At 49.8% G+C, this 18,015-nt stretch overlaps 1 protein-coding gene across 1 annotated transcript in view; it reads right to left on the bottom strand.

Moving 5' to 3' along the window:
- Positions 1–18,015, bottom strand: part of LOC123772866 (protocadherin beta-7) — a 189,547-nt gene that overhangs the window by 35,066 nt on the left and 136,466 nt on the right. The window contains exons 6-8 of the mRNA XM_045766224.2: positions 6,797–6,889; positions 3,307–3,414; positions 256–357 (exon numbers count right to left, since the gene is read on the bottom strand). Coding sequence (XP_045622180.2) covers positions 256–357; positions 3,307–3,414; positions 6,797–6,889 — 303 coding nt within the window. The remainder of the gene's footprint in view (positions 1–255; positions 358–3,306; positions 3,415–6,796; positions 6,890–18,015) is intronic.

Genomic DNA, 18,015 nt, shown 5'->3' with positions numbered 1-18,015 from the left:
TGTTCAACATAACCATAATATAAGTTGATAGCAATGATTACAATGGTGAAGTTGCATGGTTTAGGCACATATATTAGGGGACTGGGTAGCACAAGATACAGTGAGAGTTTGAAGCACTGTATCACCGCACAATTGAAGTTTAATTATATTTATCACCTCCAGCAAAATATAAAATCCCATAACTGGCAGAAACTGTTTACATTTAGCATTAAAAAATAAGACTATAATATTATCATGAACCTATAATAGGCCTACCTGAGCAACAATGGTGATGTTGAACACTGGGAGGCTCTCGTAGTCGAGCGGCTTCCGCAGCACCAGCGACCCACTCAGGGGGGACTCAAACGTAAACATGTCCTGCAACCAGGTACGGTAAATGTTACCAAATGCAGATGAAGAGTCACAATAACGTGGCTGAAAAATGTTGACCAAACCACACACTAGAAATTGAAGAGATGATGACGTTTCGGTCCGTCCTGGACCATTATCAAGTCGGTAGTGTGACGAACGACAAAACATTGTCATCTCTTTAATTTTTAGTGTGTGGTTTGGCCAAAAATGTTACGAAGTCTTCAATTATAGCACTAATTGCACATTTTTAAATCATAAATTAACTCATACAAAACAACTATTTTATTGAGTAATGATATTTGAAATGGAAATTCCTCATTTCTAGCCACGGAGACTAGCAGTCTCCGTGGTGTAGTGGTAAGACACTCGCCTGGCGTTCCGCGAGCGCTATGTCATGGGTTCGTATCCTGGCCGGGGGAGGATTTACTGGGCGCAATTCCTTAACTGTAGCCTCTGTTTAACGCAACAGTAAAATGTGTACTTGGATGAAAAAACGATTCTTCGCGGCAGGGGATCGTATTCCAGGGACCATAGGATTAAGGACTTGCCCGAAACGCTACGCGTACTAGTGGCTCTACAAGAATGTAACAACTCTTGTATATATCTCATTTGGCTTATGACTAGTAAAGTATGTACCAGTATATAAATATGGGTAAAGTGACAATTTACCATGACTGCAAATTTTCTGCTACACCTGGATGACGGCACAGTACCTTCATCCAGGTAATTTACTAAACAGAATACTATAGTACTGCACATATGGTTCTCATACAAATTATGAACATAACCCCTACTTCCCTTCAATCACTGTCTGCAATTTCTTGAACACAACTGTGTTCTAAATGACATAAGTGCATTTCCCCCCCATTTGATTTGTTAAGTATTTTAAGTTATACACACCTTGGTGTAGCACTTTTATATAGTGGTGCAAATTAGGGGTTAAAATACAATAAGTAGGGTAAAGGGTAATAAAGTAGGGTAAAGGGTAATAAACTCATTGAATCCCCTACCTACTGGAGCTGTAAATGCCACTAAAACTGCTATCCAAAGTCTCTAGACCAAGGAAAGTTTCCCCTAGATTGGAAATATGCAAATGACACCCACATGTTTAAGAATAAGAGAAAAGGTTTAGCAGAAAATTTCCGAGCAATCAATCTAACCTCATATCTGCAAGCTTATGAATCCTAGATGAGGAAATAATTCATCATCTCACAGTGCACAATCTTGTAAAATGAACACATCGTGGTTTTCTAAAAAATGTGTTTAGATAATTTAACGGCAGAAGTAAACATCAAAACATCGTAGAGTTTTGATGTTTACTTCTGCCAGTTACCCACACCACATTTTCATGGTTTACTCGAAAACAATAACAGTAAATCAATTCATGTTGTAAACAGAACCAGACCTATTCTGTAAATTCATTAAAAGCAAATTGCAGGTAAATGATAATATTCAGAGCTAGAAAATGGGAAAGGATTCATGGAAAATGAAAAGGAAATGTGTGAAACATTAAACAAATAATTCCAAAATGTGTTTGTGCAAAATGAACTCTTCAGAGAACCAGACATAATAATTCCAGAGAGGGGGTATACATAGAGAGGTATCTAGAGACAAAGTAGTTGGCCCAGATGGCGTTTCACCATGGGTTATCTTGAGGTTATCTTGAGATGATTTCGGGGCTTTTTAGTGTCCCCGCGGCCCGGTCCTCGACCAGGCCTCCACCCCCAGGAAGCAGCCCGTGACAGCTGACTAACACCCAGGTTCCTATTTTACTGCTAGGTAACAGGGGCATAGGGTGAAAGAAACTCTGCCCATTGTTTCTCGCCGGCGCCTGGGATCGAACCCAGGACCACAGGATCACAAGTCCAGCGTGCTGTCCGCTCGGCCGACCGGCCGACCGACCGGGATGGGTGCTGAGATAAGGTGCACCTGAGCTCAGCATTCTACTTTAAATAAATAATAAATAAATAAATATGTTTATTCAGGTAAGGTACATACATACAAGTGATGTTACATTAATGGATTGATATATAGATAGAGCTAGTACATACAATGCCTAAAGCCACTATTACGCAATGCATTTCGGTTTTAACTGGTTTTCAGGCATCCCTGTACTGGCCTAGTTGTGCTTGCGAGGGTTTGAGCTTCGGCTCTTTGGGCCTGCAGGTCCTGTGTACAGGTTCTATGGTCCTGTGTACAGGTTCTATGGTCCTGTGTACAGGTTCTATGGTTCTGTGTACAGGTTCTATGGTCCTGTGTACAGGTTCTATGGTCCTGTGGTTGGAGACTTAAAAGATATGTGGGAAAAGGCTAAGATAGTTCCAATCTACAAAAGTGGCAGCAGGGAAGTCCAACCTCGGACACCCCAGGCAGTGTGTGTGCCGGGGGAGTCCAACCTTGGACACTTCAGACAGTGTGTGTGCCGGGGGAGTCCAACCTTGGACACTTCAGACAGTGTGTGTGCCGGGGGAGTCCAACCTTGGACACCCCAGGCAGTGTGTGTGCTGGGGGAGTCCAACCTTGGACACCCCAGGCAGTGTGTGTGCCGGGGGAGTCCAACCTTGGACACCCCAGGCAGTGTGTGTGCCGGGGGAGTCCAACCTTGGACACTTCAGACAGTGTGTGTGTGTGCCAGGGGAAGTCCAACCTTGGACACTTCAGACAGTGTGTGTGTGTGCCAGGGGAAGTCCAACCTTGGACACTTCAGACAGTGTGTGTGTGTGCCAGGGGGAGTCCAACCTTGGACACCTCAGTGTGTGTGTGTGTGTGTGTGTGCCAGGGGGAGTCCAACCTTGGACACCCCAGACAGTGTGTGCCGGGGATGTGGGTTAAAATATGGCCTCAATAGTTCCTTATAGATACATCACAGACTTGTGATTTTATTGTTTAGTATAGGCTTCATAATAGAGTAAGAAAACTAAACTAGTGAAGAGTAAAGAAATGTGGCTGACTTACAGAGTATGGACCAGGCTTGATGGAGTACTGTACAGTGGAGAAGGGTCCCTGTTGGTCTTCATCCTTGGCCACGATGTCCCCAACAATCACTGTTCCAACCACTGTTACCTGGGAACACACACCTTAATTAACATACATTCTTTATCCCTTTATATTAACTCTCTCTTGATATTCTAATTATTATAAACAAAAACACACTTTGTTATTGTATAACAAATTTTGTTAAATCATTGCCTGTAACAGCATGACACGATTCACATAGAAATCACAATAGAATGATATCAAATGAACAGATTCACAAGGGCCGTGATGAGGGGTCTAAACTACGCCCGGGATGATCCCAGACGCGCCTTAGTCAACTGAACCACGACATGGTAAAAGAATTGCAACCTGGAGTACTGCTGCCCTCACAAGGATCCCACAGCTACACTGAAGCTGCTGTGAACATGACATGAGTTCCAACACGTGTGTAATGTTATCTTTATTGTAAAACTAAAACTGAACATTTGTACTCCCTTTGCAAAGCTTATACTGTACAGTATACTGATGGTTCCCTATACCACCACAGCGAGTGGTACTGGAAGAAGCAAAATTCTTGTGACAATGAATGATTTTTTAATATTAATAAGCTTTAATACAAAGCAATTTGCTGCTACCTGTTTCTATATGAAGGATGACAGATTATATATCAAGGGCTAGCAATAAGTTCATCTAATATCCCCATCTCACAGGATAATTGGTATTTTGGATTATATTCAATATAAACAATTGCACTAAATTATTTGCTGTACTGATGAACTAACCACAACTTAGAAGACGGTGAAGCCATGACGCTTCGATCCATCCTGGACCTTTTCCAAGTCGCATGACCACACGACTCAATTAATTGCTTTAAGTACTGTATGCCATTTGTGAGCCAGGGGTTATTTAATCTTTAGGCAGTTGCTTGTTTGGGTAAAGCATCTCTCCTTTATCCTCCCCTGTCTTCCCCTAGTTCTTATCCACAGTTTAGCATTCTCGTTCTTGTGTAATTATTGTAACATTGGGTAAACCTACAATTAAGATTTGAGATGACGTCTCTCATTCCACTTATAGTAATAAACACCAATGCAAGGCTGGAGACCTCAGAACCATCTGGCCAATGACCTATCTTGACACTCACCTCTGGAGTATTTCACCAGTATGACTCCACAAGACAGACCTGTGACACATCAGGCTACAGCGACCCAACTTGACACTCACCTCTGACACATCTGGCCACAGGGACCCAACTTGACACTCACCTATGACACAACAGGCCACAGTGACCCAACTTGACACTCACCTCTGACACAACAGGTCACAGTGACCCAACTTGACACATCAGGCCACAGTGACCCAACTTGACACTCACCTCTGACACATCAGGCCACAGTGACCCAACTTGACACTCACCTGTGACACAACAGGCCACAGTGACCCAACATGACACTCACCTGTGACACAACAGGCCACAGTGACCCAACTTGACACATCAGGCCACAGTGACCCAACTTGACACATCAGGCCACAGTGACCCAACTTGACACTCACCTCTGACACAACAGGTCACAGTGACCCAACTTGACACTCACCTGTGACACATCAGGCCACAGTGACCCAACTTGGCACTCACCTCTGACTCAACAGGCCACAGTGACCCAACTTGACACTCACCTGTGACACATCAGGCCACAGTGACCCAACTTGGCACTCACCTCTGACACAACAGGCCACAGTGACCCAACTTGACACTCACCTCTGACACAACAGGTCACAGTGACCCAACTTGACACTCACCTGTGACACAACAGGCCACAGTGACCCAACTTGACACTCACCTGTGACACAACAGGCCACAGTGTGCCAACTTGACACTCACCCATGACACAACAGGTCACAGTGACCCAACTTGACACTCACCTCTGACACAACAGGTCACAGTGACCCAACTTAACACTCACCTGTGACACAACAGGCCACAGTGACCAAACTTGACACTCACCTGTGACACAACAGGCCACAGTGACCCAACTTGACACTCACCTCTGACACATCAGGCCACAGTGACCCAACTTGACACCTGACACAACAGGCCACAGTGACCCAACTTGACACTCACCTCTGACACATCAGGCCACAGTGACCCAACTTGACACTCACCTCTGACACAACAGGCCACAGTGACCCAACTTGACACTCACCTGTGACACAACAGGCCACAGTGACCCAACTTGACACTCACCTCTGACACAACAGGCCACAGTGACCCAACTTGACACTCACCTCTGACACATCAGGCCACAGTGACCCAACTTGACACTCACCTGTGACACATCAGGCCACAGTGACCCAACTTGGCACTCACCTCTGACACAACAGGCCACAGTGACCCAACTTGACACTTACCTCTGACACATCAGGCCACAGTGACCCAACTTGACACTCACCTGTGACACATCAGGCCACAGTGACCCAACTTGGCACTCACCTCTGACACAACAGGCCACAGTGACCCAACTTGACACTCACCTCTGACACAACAGGTCACAGTGACCCAACTTGACACTCACCTCTGACACATCAGGCCACAGTGACCCAACTTGACACTCACCTCTGACACATCAGGCCACAGTGACCCAACTTGACACTCACCTCTGACACATCAGGCCACAGTGACCCAACTTGACACTCACCTGTGACACATCAGGCCACAGTGACCCAACTTGGCACTCACCTCTGACACAACAGGCCACAGTGACCCAACTTGACACTCACCTCTGACACAACAGGTCACAGTGACCCAACTTGACACTCACCTCTGACACAACAGGTCACAGTGACCCAACTTGACACTCACCTCTGACACATCAGGCCACAGTGACCCAACTTGACACTCACCTGTGACACATCAGGCCACAGTGACCCAACTTGGCACTCACCTCTGACACAACAGGCCACAGTGACCCAACTTGACACTCACCTCTGACACAACAGGTCACAGTGACCCAACTTGACACTCACCTCTGACACAACAGGTCACAGTGACCCAACTTGACACTCACCTCTGACACATCAGGCCACAGTGACCCAACTTGACACTCACCTCTGACACATCAGGCCACAGTGACCCAACTTGACACTCACCTCTGACACATCAGGCCACAGTGACCCAACTTGGCACTCACCTCTGACACATCAGGCCACAGTGACCCAACTTGACACTCACCTCTGACACATCAGGCCACAGTGACCCAACTTGACACTCACCTCTGACACAACAGGCCACAGTGACCCAACTTGACACTCTCCTCTGACACAACAGGCCACAGTGACCCAACTTGACACTCACCTCTGACACATCAGGCCACAGTGACCCAACTTGGCACTCACCTCTGACACAACAGGCCACAGTGACCCAACTTGACACTCACCTCTGACACAGGCCACAGTGACCCAACTTGACACTCACCTCTGACACATTGACATAGTAGGGGCTGTTGAGGAAGACGGGAGCGTTGTCGTTATCGTCTGTCACTCTGATGTTGACGGGGATGGTCATGCTCTGAGGGGAGACATTGTTGTTGTTGTGGGGTTAGGGGCAGCTACAGCACAGGGGCAATCGCTTAATAATAATAATACTCAATAAATTATTCACAAGAAGGTATAATGGGTGTGTGACATTACATAATATTGGCATTTTTAAAAGACCCGTACAGCCCATGGTGAATGGAATTGATAGTTTTTTACATTCTTGTAAAGCCATTAACATGCCTAGCGTTTCGGACATATGAAACTATGAGGATGAAATTAGGTACTTTTTCGTTTACTTTTGAATAAGGCAGAGGTTGGATAATTTTGTAATTCGTCAGGGAGCGAGTTCCATTGACTGGGTCCCTTTATTTGTATGGTGTGTTTGTATAGATTTACTTGTTAATGTAAATTAAGGGGCAACGATGATCGTGGGATCGGATGCGCTCCGGCGTACCCGTCCTCGACTCGAGTCCATTCCATACAGCGGTCGACCCACACAGACGCATTCATAAATTTTTACATGCTGTTCATTCAATATGGGAATTTTCTCAAATATAAATTAATATTATAATATATTAGCATATTGTACACATATAGGCATAGGTTAGGGTTAGGTTCTGTTGGCGATTATTTGTATTTGTAGTACGTGGGTGAAGCATTTACAGCGTTGTGGTTCGAACACCAGTCGTCAGTGAAGCACTTGTTCCGGAAGTGTTCGAACGTCATCAGTTGAGTCGTGTGTAAACCGCTTTTCATTCATAAACAGCTAAGGGGTTTGGCAGGAGCATGGAATCACTGTTGGGTCTTTGTTTGGAGGACGGGCTGCCGTAAAGTGTTAATCGCAAAACCTAATGTCGCGTATCACCAGACACCAACATGCCTCGCGTCAAAGAAACGCCCAGTCAGATGATTGGGGAGCTCCAGGAGTCCCTCAGGCTGACAAGCACCGGCTCGGTCCACACAGAGAACACTGGGGAGCAAAACCAAAAACTCGGCCCCCAGCTAAGACGCAAAAGTCATTCAGTGCCCCCCGGCAGAGCAGAAGCCAGCTGCCCACCACGGCTGAGAGCCCACTAGGAGCCCACCACGGCTGAGGGCCCACTAGGAGCCCACCACGGCTGAGGGCCCACTAGGAGCCCACCACGGCTGAGGGCCCACTAGGAGCCCACCACGGCTGAGGGCCCACCAGGAGCCCACCACAACTGAGGGCCCACAAGGAGCCCTCCAACTCCCGGCATCTCTCAGCCAATCCGGCGCCGAACACCGTCACCCCGCCGGGAAAACCAGCCAGAAAACGTTCAAAATCTATCAACAATCCTGTGACCCAAGGCATAGGGTCACGGGATTGTGTTAAGGTTAACACGGGATTGTGTTAAGATTGTGACCCAAGGCACAGGGTTTGTGCGCCAGGCGTCGTACAACCCGGACCGTTAAATAGGGATGCCAAATGGCAGTATCAAATCCAAAATCGCGAAAACAGAACGCGATCCGGCGGCTCCCAGGCGACAGGACGTCCACAAGTCTGCTCGTCGTCAAGGTTGAACAAGGAGTCCATTTAGTTTGACTCTGGGGAAATCAAAGAGATATGTTGACCAGACCACACACTAGAAGGTGAAGGGACGACGACGTTTCAGTCCGTCCTGGACCATTCTCAAGTCAATGAGATTGACAGGCGGTCACCGACGGATAAAGGGCAGTTAATAGAGTGAACTTGAGGACTCTGCTCCACAGCAGGACACAAAACAAGTTTCCTCGCCTACTGAGTGTCTTCCTCCTAAGGTAACGCCGCTACAAAGGACAAAGTTACCTTTGTCCTCATCAAATCTGCGTCGGGCGAGTGTGTGTTTTCACATGTCCCCGGAACCGCCGGCCACCGGGGCCACCCTGGGTACGGGCGCCATGTTCCGCCAGAGGCTCTCGCATTTTTTCAAGGTGGGTAGAAATACCCTAAGCTACTCTATCCCTTTGAGATGTATTTCTTTCTTGTCTCAATAAACATACTTGAACTCTCGCCTTTTCAGTGTGTAACGTATACGGTTTTATTTATTTATTTATATACAAGAAGGTACATTGGGTTTGTGAGAATACATATCATAGTATTTACAATCTTGTAAAGCCACTAGTACGCGCAGCGTTTCGGGCAGAGGTCCTTAATCTAACAGACAGATTTTGGGCGATATTCAAAGAGTATAGTGCTTGTTGATGTTTATTTAATATTATAATGGTTACAGCAGTCGGATGTTTGGAAATGTAACGACCGGACCGCGGGGACGCTAAGCCCCGGAAGCACCTCAAGGTAACCTCAAGGTAACCTGTGGTGACAGATGAGACGAGGCCTCCGGTACAGAACTGGTATAAGGTTATCTCAGCTGTCTGCTCTGTAGCGAGGCTGTAGCGTCTTGAGTGAGTGTTGGAACGCCACTCCTCGAATTTGACATTGTCACTCATTGATTGATGAAGATTAAGCCGACCAGACCACACACTAGAAGGTGAAGGGACGACGATGTTTCGGTCCGTCCTGGACCATTCTCACAATCGACTGGTCCAGGACGGACTGAAACGTCGTCGTCCCTTCACCTTCAAGTGTGTGGTCTGGTCAACATACTTCAGCCCCGTTATTGTGACTCCTAGTCTGCCTGGTTGATGAGGTTGATGAGGTTCTGGGAGTTCTTCTACTCCCCAAGCCCGGCCCGAGGCCAGGCTCGACTTGTGTAAAACAGGGGCTACAGTTAAGGAATTGCGCCCAGTAAATCCTCCCCGGCCAGGATACGAACCCATGACATAGCGCTCGCGGAACGCCAGGCGAGTGTCTTACCACTACACCACGGAGACTTGACACTGCAAAACAGTGTCAAGACATTAATGTCTAGAGAGAGTGATATTGATATTGTTGATATTGCGCGCCAGACATAAGGGCCAAGGAGACGGGTGTAGTACAGTGGGCTTCGTTCTCGGCTCACACTCGGGGATCCCGGGTTCAATCCCGGCCGGGACAGAAATGAAGGGGGGGCAAGCTTCTTTTCCTGTATATCCTGTTTCCACCCACCAGTAAATAGGTATCCGGGACTTGGGCAACTATAGTGGGTTGCATTCTGCAGAGGGTTGGCAGTTCCATCTTGGGAGGACTAATTTAGATTCAAGGCTGAAGCATAGAGCACGCACACACACACACACACACACACACACACACACACACACACACACACACACACACACACACACACACACACACACACACACACACACACACACACACAAAATGGAATGCATTAGGCAGTGATGGAGGCTGACTCCATACACAGTTTCAAGTGTAGATATGATAGAGCCCAGTAGGCTCAGGAACCTGTACACCTGTTGATTGACAGTTGAGAGGCGGGACCAAAGAGCCAGAGCTCAAACCCCGCAAGCACAACTAGGTAAGTACAACTAGGTGAGTACACACACACACACACACACACACACACACACACACACACACACACACACACACACACACACACACACACACACACACACACACACACACACACACACACACACACACACACCCGAGCTGAGAGGTATGAGCTACGAGGAGAGACTACGGGAATTAAACCTCACTTCGTTGGAAGACAGAAGAGTTAGGGGGGACATGATCACCACATTCAAGATCCTCAAGGGAATCGACAGGGTTGATAAAGACAGGCTGTTTAACACAAGGGGCACACGCACTAGGGGACACAGGTGGAAACTGAATGCCCAAATGAGCCACAGAGATATTAGAAAGAACTTTTTTAGTGTCAGAGTGGTTGACAAATGGAATGCATTAGGCAGTGATGTGGTGGAGGCTGACTCCATACACAATTTCAAGTGTAGATATGATAAGAGCCCAGTAGGCTCAGGAACCTGTACACCAGTTGATTGACAGTTGAGAGGCGGGACCAAAGAGCCAGAGCTCAAACCCCGCAAGCACAACTAGGTAAGTGCAACTAGGTGAGTACACACACACACACACACACACACACACACACACACACACACACACACACACACATGCTTCCTGTCACCACAAATCATGGGAGAGGCCAGCTTAAGCCATCTGGTGCAGGTGGTAGTGGACCAGGAGACACCCACCAGCTGGTGGCTACACCACCTCCACCCACCTGCGAGCAGCCGCCTCCAACAGCCTGGTTGATCAGTCCGGCAACCAGGAGGCCTGGTCGACGACCGGGCCGCGGGGACGCTAAGCCCCGGAAGCACCTCAAGGTAACCTCAAGGTAAGGTGGGTTGTGTGCCCAATAACCTCCTGCACAATATGCAGGCGAGGCCACCACTTACGGGCTATTCATGCCCGTGCCACCTCTTGGGTGGCTTAATCTTCATCAATCAATCAATCAATTTCATTTCCACGGGAGACATCTCCCGTCACGCAGGGTGCAGTCGCACCTCCACAGATCTCCAGTATCAGCTCTTGATACTGGTAATGGCTCAAAAGGGCCACCACTTACGAGCTATTCATGCCCGTGCCACCTTTTGGGTGGCTTAATCTTTATCAATCATCTGTTAGCAGTCACGGGAGACATCTCCTGTCACGCAGGGTGCAGTCGCACCTCCACAGATCTCCAGTATCATCTATTGATACTGGTAATGGCTCAAAAGGGCCACCACTTACGGGCTATTCATGCCCGTGCCACCTTTTGGGTGGCTTAATCTTCATCAATCAAATCAATCGTTGGCGAGGAGTCACATTAACGTGGCTGAAATATATTGAGCAAATCACACACTAGAAGGTGAAGGGACGACGACGTTTCGGTCCGTCCTGGACCATTCTCGAGTCGATTGTGGTCCAGGACGGACCGAAACGTCGTCGTCCCTTCACTATCTAGTGTGTGGTCTGGTCTACTGCACAATAGGTTCTCTAACAGCTCTTCAACACTGCCTTGAGGTTATCTTGAGATGATTTCGGGGCTTTAGTGTACCCGCGGCCCGGCCCTCGACCAGGCCTCCACCCCCAGGAAGCAGCCCGTGACAGCTGACTAACACCCAGGTACCTATTTTACTGCTAGGTAACAGGGGGCATAGACCCTGACCTCCTGCCTATGGAGGTCAGGAGAAAATGTGTATATGTTGGTAGATAATAAACTAAAAAAAACCTATGCCACACCCTCTCTCGCCCACATAACCACACATTTATATTACAAAATATATTTTAACGCTGTCTTTCGTGGACTGGACGATAGAGCGACGGTCTCGCTTCGTGCAGGTCGGCGTTCAATCCCCCGAGACCGTCCACAAGTGGTTGGGCACCATTCCTTTCCCCCGTCCCATCCCAAATCCTTATCCTGACCCCTTCCCAGTGCTATATAGTCGTAATGGCTTGGTGGTTTCCGTTGATTCCTCTCTCTCTCTCTCTCTCTCTCTCTCTCTCTCTCTCTCTCTCTCTCTCTCTCTCTCTCTCTCTCTCTCTCTCTCTGTCTGTCTCTGTCTCTGTCTCTCTCTCTCTCTCTGTCTCTCTCTCTCTCTCTCTCTCTCTCTCTCTCTCTCTCTCTCTCTCTCTCTCTCTCTCTCTCTCTCTCTCTCTCTCTCTCTCTCTCTCTCTCTGTCTCTCTCTCTCTCTGTCTCTCTCTCTCTCTCTCTCTCTCTCTCTCTCTGTCTCTCTCTCTCTCTCTCTCTCTGTCTCTGTCTCTCTCTCTCTCTCTCTCTCTCTCTCTCTCTCTCTCTCTCTCTCTCTCTCTCTCTCTCTCTCTCTCTCTCTCTCTCTCTCTCTCTCTCTCTCTCAGGCAGCCTGATGTGTACTAAATAAATTCAGATTCAAGGATAAAGAGACTATCATTTAACCAGCTGGGGCGGGGCTGTTGTTGTTTTAAATATAACTACTCAGAACGAAATGTCCATGTAGCACGGGCTATGGTGAGCCCGTAATCGGGCTGGGCCTACCCAAGAGGTCTTTATATATTAGTAGTAACCCCATATATGGTAACACGTATGTCGTAGGCTTCCACTCTACCTTAATGATAAGTCTAACTTCATATCCAGAAGCAAAGAGTTAGAAAATGTCACCAGGAATAATGTCGGGGAAGCTTTGACAAGCCGACGGCTTCCTGTTCTCGTCGAGGCCACTAGAGGGGAGGGTAGGTAAATTCAGGTGAATAATTAGGCCACCAAAAGGGTTCCTGGGACCACGGGAACTAGGCTGACAGACATAGACAAAACTATACGATCTTCAGCAGACATACACACACATTCTAACATATATGAACAGATTGATTGATTGATTGATGAAGATTAAGCCACCCAAAAGGTGGCACGGGCATGAATAGCCCGTAAGTGGTGGCCCTTTTGAGCCATTACCAGTATCAAGAGCTGATACTGGAGATCTGTGGAGGCGCGACTGCACCCTGCGTGACGGGAGATGTCTCCCGATATATAAACACACACACATTCAAGGACATTCACGGGAGACATCTCCCGTCACGCAGGGTGCAGTCGCACCTCCACAGATCTCCAGTATCAGCTCTTGATTCTGGTAATGGTTCAAAAGGGCCACCACTTACGGGCTATTCATGCCCGTGCCACTTTTTGGGTGGCTTAATCTTCTCTCTCTCTCCCTCTCTCTCTCTCTCTCTCTCTCTCTCTCTCTCTCTCTCTCTCTCTCTCTCTCTCTCTCTCTCTCTCTCTCTCTCTCTCTCTCTCTCTCTCTCTCTCTCTCTCTCAAGAACATTTTTGAAGCCGCTGTGAAGGCCATTGTCTCTGTTAACAGCAGTTAACCTGCTTCCAACTGCTTGTTCAGAACACCATCAACAACCCCGGGTATAAACATCAGCCATTAGCTCTCCCGCAAATGATTGAAAAGTAAATATATCTTTTTTTCCATTGCCAGACTTCACCCTCTAATTTGAGTCCATAAGCCAGCAGCCATTGCAAAGGCAATCAGCTCAAGCAGAAGAGCAAGCACTATCCCAGGCCATTCCCGCCTTTGATGATAAGCATCCTGCAACCCCAAACTAAAAAATCAAAGATAAAATAATGCTTCAAATGTTGTAAACAACATAACAGCTTCGTCCAAGATGGCGGCTCAGAGGAGGCAAGCGCGGTATTTGGTGTAGGTAGGAGGCCTTGAGGGCGGCGGGCCCCTGCTGTAGGGGGGCGGGCCCCTGCTGTAGGGTTGCGGGCCCCTGCTGTAGGGTTGCGGGCCCCTGCTGTAAGGTGGCGGGCCCCCTGCTGTAAGGTGGCGGGCCCCTGCTGTAGGGCGGCGGGCCCCCTGCTGTAGGGGGGCGGTCCCCTGCTGTAAGGTGGCGAGCCCCTGCTGTAGGGTGGCGGGCCCCTGCTGTAGGGCGGCGGGCCCCTGCTGTAGGGTGGCGAGCCCCTGCTGTAGGGCGGCGGGCCCCTGCTGTAAGGTGGCGGGCCCCCTGCTGTAGGGGGGCGGTCCCCTGCTGTAAGGTGGCGAGCCCCTGCTGTAGGGTGGCGGGCCCCTGCTGTAGGGCGGCGGGCCCCTGCTGTAGGGTGGCGAGCCCCTGCTGTAGGGCGGCGGGCCCCTGCTGTAGGGCGGCGGGCCCCTGCTGTAGGGTGGCGAGCCCCTGCTGTAAGGTGGCGGGCCCCTGCTGTAGGGCGGCGGGCCCCTGCTGTAAGGTGGCGGGCCCCTGCTGTAGGGTTGCGGGCCCCCTGCTGTAGGGTGGCGAGCCCCTGCTGTAGGGTGGCGAGCCCCTGCTGTAGGGTGGCGAGCCCCTGCTGTAAGGTGGCGGGCCCCTGCTGTAAGGTGGCGGGCCCCTGCTGTAGGGCGGCGGGCCCCTGCTGTAAGGTGGCGGGCCCCTGCTGTAGGGTTGCGGGCCCCCTGCTGTAGGGTGGCGAGCCCCTGCTGTAGGGTGGCGAGCCCCTGCTGTAGGGTGGCGAGCCCCTGCTGTAGGGCGGCGGGCCCCTGCTGTAAGGTGGCGGGCCCCTGCTGTAGGGTTGCGGGCCCCCTGCTGTAGGGTGGCGAGCCCCTGCTGTAGGGTGGCGGGCCCCTGCTGTAGGGTGGCGGGCCCCTGCTGTAGGGTGGCGGGCCCCTGCTGTAGGGTGGCGAGCCCCTGCTGTAGGGTGGCGGGCCCCTGCTGTAGGGTGGCGAGCCCCTGCTGTAGGGTGGCGAGCCCCTGCTGTAGGGTGGCGAGCCCCTGCTGTAGGGTGGCGGGCCCCTGCTGTAGGGTGGCGAGCCCCTGCTGTAGGGTGGCGAGCCCCTGCTGTAGGGTGGCGAGCCCCTGTTGTAGGGTGGCGGGCCCCTGCTGTAGGGCGGCGGGCCCCTGCTGTAGGGTGGCGGGCCCCTGCTGTAGGGGGGCGGGCCCCTGCTGTAGGGTGGCGGGCCCCTGCTGTAAGGTGGCGGGTCCCCTGCTGTAGGGTGGCGAGCCCCTGCTGTAGGGGGGCGGGCCCCTGCTGTAGGGTGGCGGGCCCCTGCTGTAAGGTGGCGGGTCCCCTGCTGTAGGGGCGGGCCCCTGCTGTAGGGTGGCGGGCCCCTGCTGTAGGGGCGGGCCCCTGCTGTAGGGTGGCGGGTCCCCTGCTGTAGGGGCGGGCCCCTGCTGTAGGGGCCCCACCACAACCACTAAACCAACCTGTTCTCCTACAAAGAGCGTCGCTTTTCGCCCGTATATGTTACATACGGCCAAATATCGTCGTACTAAGAATGTTAGCGGGCTGGCGAAAGTGACGCCACCTCGTCGAGGCCACTAGAGTGTTAGTGGCCCTCAGGTAAATTCAGGTAATCAGTAACCGAGCGTTCATACACGACCCCAACCCTGAACCAGTAAAGTCTTCAAGTGCCAGGGTCCCCAAAACTGACCGGGGGCCCTAAAAAGTTACTTCAATAAAGACCCGATGGCCCTTAAAGCTTCCTCAATAAAGACCCGATGGCCCTAAAAAACTACCTCAATAAAAAGACTCGGGCCCCCAAAAGGCGCCATCAATAAACATTGGCCCCAGGGTCCCTAAAGAGCGTCCTCGGTGATGACGGGGTCCCTAAGACCGCCTTTTCCACTTTCCGTTTTCTGTACAGTTGTCCCGCTCGCAAGATATCCCCTCAGTTCGTGTCTACAATATCGCTCGTAGCGTCGTACCATCTTTTGCCCCCGTGGAGGGTCCCACTTGCAGGGTTTTGCAAGACCTCGACTCACATGGTAAAGGGTGAGTCGAGGGCATAACTTTATGCCGCGTGAAGAACTTTTACTGAACGTGTGTTTTACTGAACGTGCGGACGCTGACGCTGACCAGGGGCCAGATTCACGAAAGCATTTACGCAAGCACTTACGAACCTGTCCATCTTTTCTCAATTTTTGGCGGCTTTGTTTACAATTATTAAACAGTTAATGAGCTTCGAAGCACCAGGAGGCTGTTTATAACAATAACAACAGTTGATTGGCAAGTTTTCATGCTTGTAAACTGTTTAATAAATGTAACCAAAGCCGTCAAAGATTGAGGAAAGATGTACACGTTCGTAAGTGCTTGCGTAACTGTTTCGTGAATCTGGCCCCAGGTTCGTAAGTGCTTGCGTAACTGTTTCGTGAATCTGGCCCCTGCTGTCCACACTTGTCTTGCAGACGAGGAGTCACAATAACGTGGCTGAAATATGTTGACCAGACCACACACTAGAATGTGAGGGGACGATGACGTTTCGGTCCGTCCTGGACCATTCTCAAGACACCTGGAGCATGGTCCAGGACGGACCGAAACGTCGTCGTCCCTTCACCTTCTAGTGTGTGGTCTGGTCAACACTTGTCTTGTTTCCCTAAAAGGCATTACTTATTCTGAATTCTACCCAGTCATTATTTTTGTAGTCCGAGACTGCTGGCAGGATGGACTGTTACGGTCTGGGCTGACACGTAAGAAACTGAAGACTCTTAAAGGTGAACTATTCCTTTGGCTTCCTCCTAACACCGGAATAGACGATGGGAAACGGCTCTGGCTAGGTTACATATAGGTCACATGTGCTTAACTGGTGGACATTTGATGAAATGCCGCCTTGCTCCTTATTGTCCAAATTGCATTGTCCCACTGACAGGCGTCCACCTCCTTGTATAATGTCCAGATTTTCAGGACACTGTATGTCTTGCTTTCCTAATGTTCCTCGCAGACATTTGTCCCTCGATAGAATCCTTGGTGAATATGATGCCTTTGATATCGCTCGCTTTATGCAATGTTCTTCTCATACTGGCATCTTGAGCTATATTAGTGCCTTGTGGATATCCAGCGACACTGATATGGTTATCTTGTGGTTATCTTGAGACGATTTCGGGGCGTTTTTAGTGTCCTCGCGGCCCGGTCCTCGACCAGGCCTCCACCCCCAGGAAGCAGCCCGTGACAGCTGACTAACACCCAGGTACCTATTTTACTGCTAGGTAACAGGGGCATAGGGTCAAAGAAACTCTGCCCATTGTTTCTCGCCGGCGCCTGGGATCGAACCCGGGACCACAGGAACACAAGTCCAGCGTGCTGTCCGCTCGGCCGACCGGCTTCCTGGTGCTACGTTATAAGTATAACATTCAGGGGTTTTAAAGATCATGTTCTAAGATAATGAGACACTTGTTCACTGAGAATTATAATGTAGTATTGCCTTGTAAAACTTATGTATATATGATACGTATGTATATATATACGTAGGGGCCTCGTAGCCTGGTGGATAGCGTGCAGGACTCGTAATTCTGTGGCGCGGGTTCGATTCCCGCACGAGGCAGAAACAAATGGGCAAAGTTTCTTTCACCCTGAATGCCCCTGTTACCTAGCAGTAAAATAGGTACCTGGGAGTTAGTCAGCTGTCACGGGCTGCTTCCTGGGGGTGGAGGCCTGGTCGAGGACCGGGCCGCGGGGACACTAAAGCCCCGAAATCATCTCAAGATAACCTCAAGAAGATGATTTATATTGTATTTTATTAAATAAAGATAAAAAAAACATAAGCCTCCTCGGTTTGGTGCCTTCTATTGATAATTACTTGAGGCCAGATTGGCGAAGTAGTTACGCAAGCACTTACGAACCTCTGGAATCAGCCCGTCCTCCAAACAAAGACCCAGAAGTGATGCCATCCCCCCGCCAAACCCCTTAGCTGTTTATGGATGAAAAACGGTTTACACACGACTCACAACTGCTGCCGTCCGAACACTTCCGGAACAAGTGCTTCACTGACGACTGGTGTTCGAACCACAACGCTGTAAATGCTTCACC

The sequence above is a fragment of the Procambarus clarkii genome, chromosome 12 (genome assembly GCF_040958095.1).
Source record: "Procambarus clarkii isolate CNS0578487 chromosome 12, FALCON_Pclarkii_2.0, whole genome shotgun sequence".
Taxonomy (NCBI): domain Eukaryota; kingdom Metazoa; phylum Arthropoda; class Malacostraca; order Decapoda; family Cambaridae; genus Procambarus; species Procambarus clarkii.
Note: the sequence above shows the minus strand (reverse complement) of the source record. Positions and strands in the feature narration are given on the sequence as shown.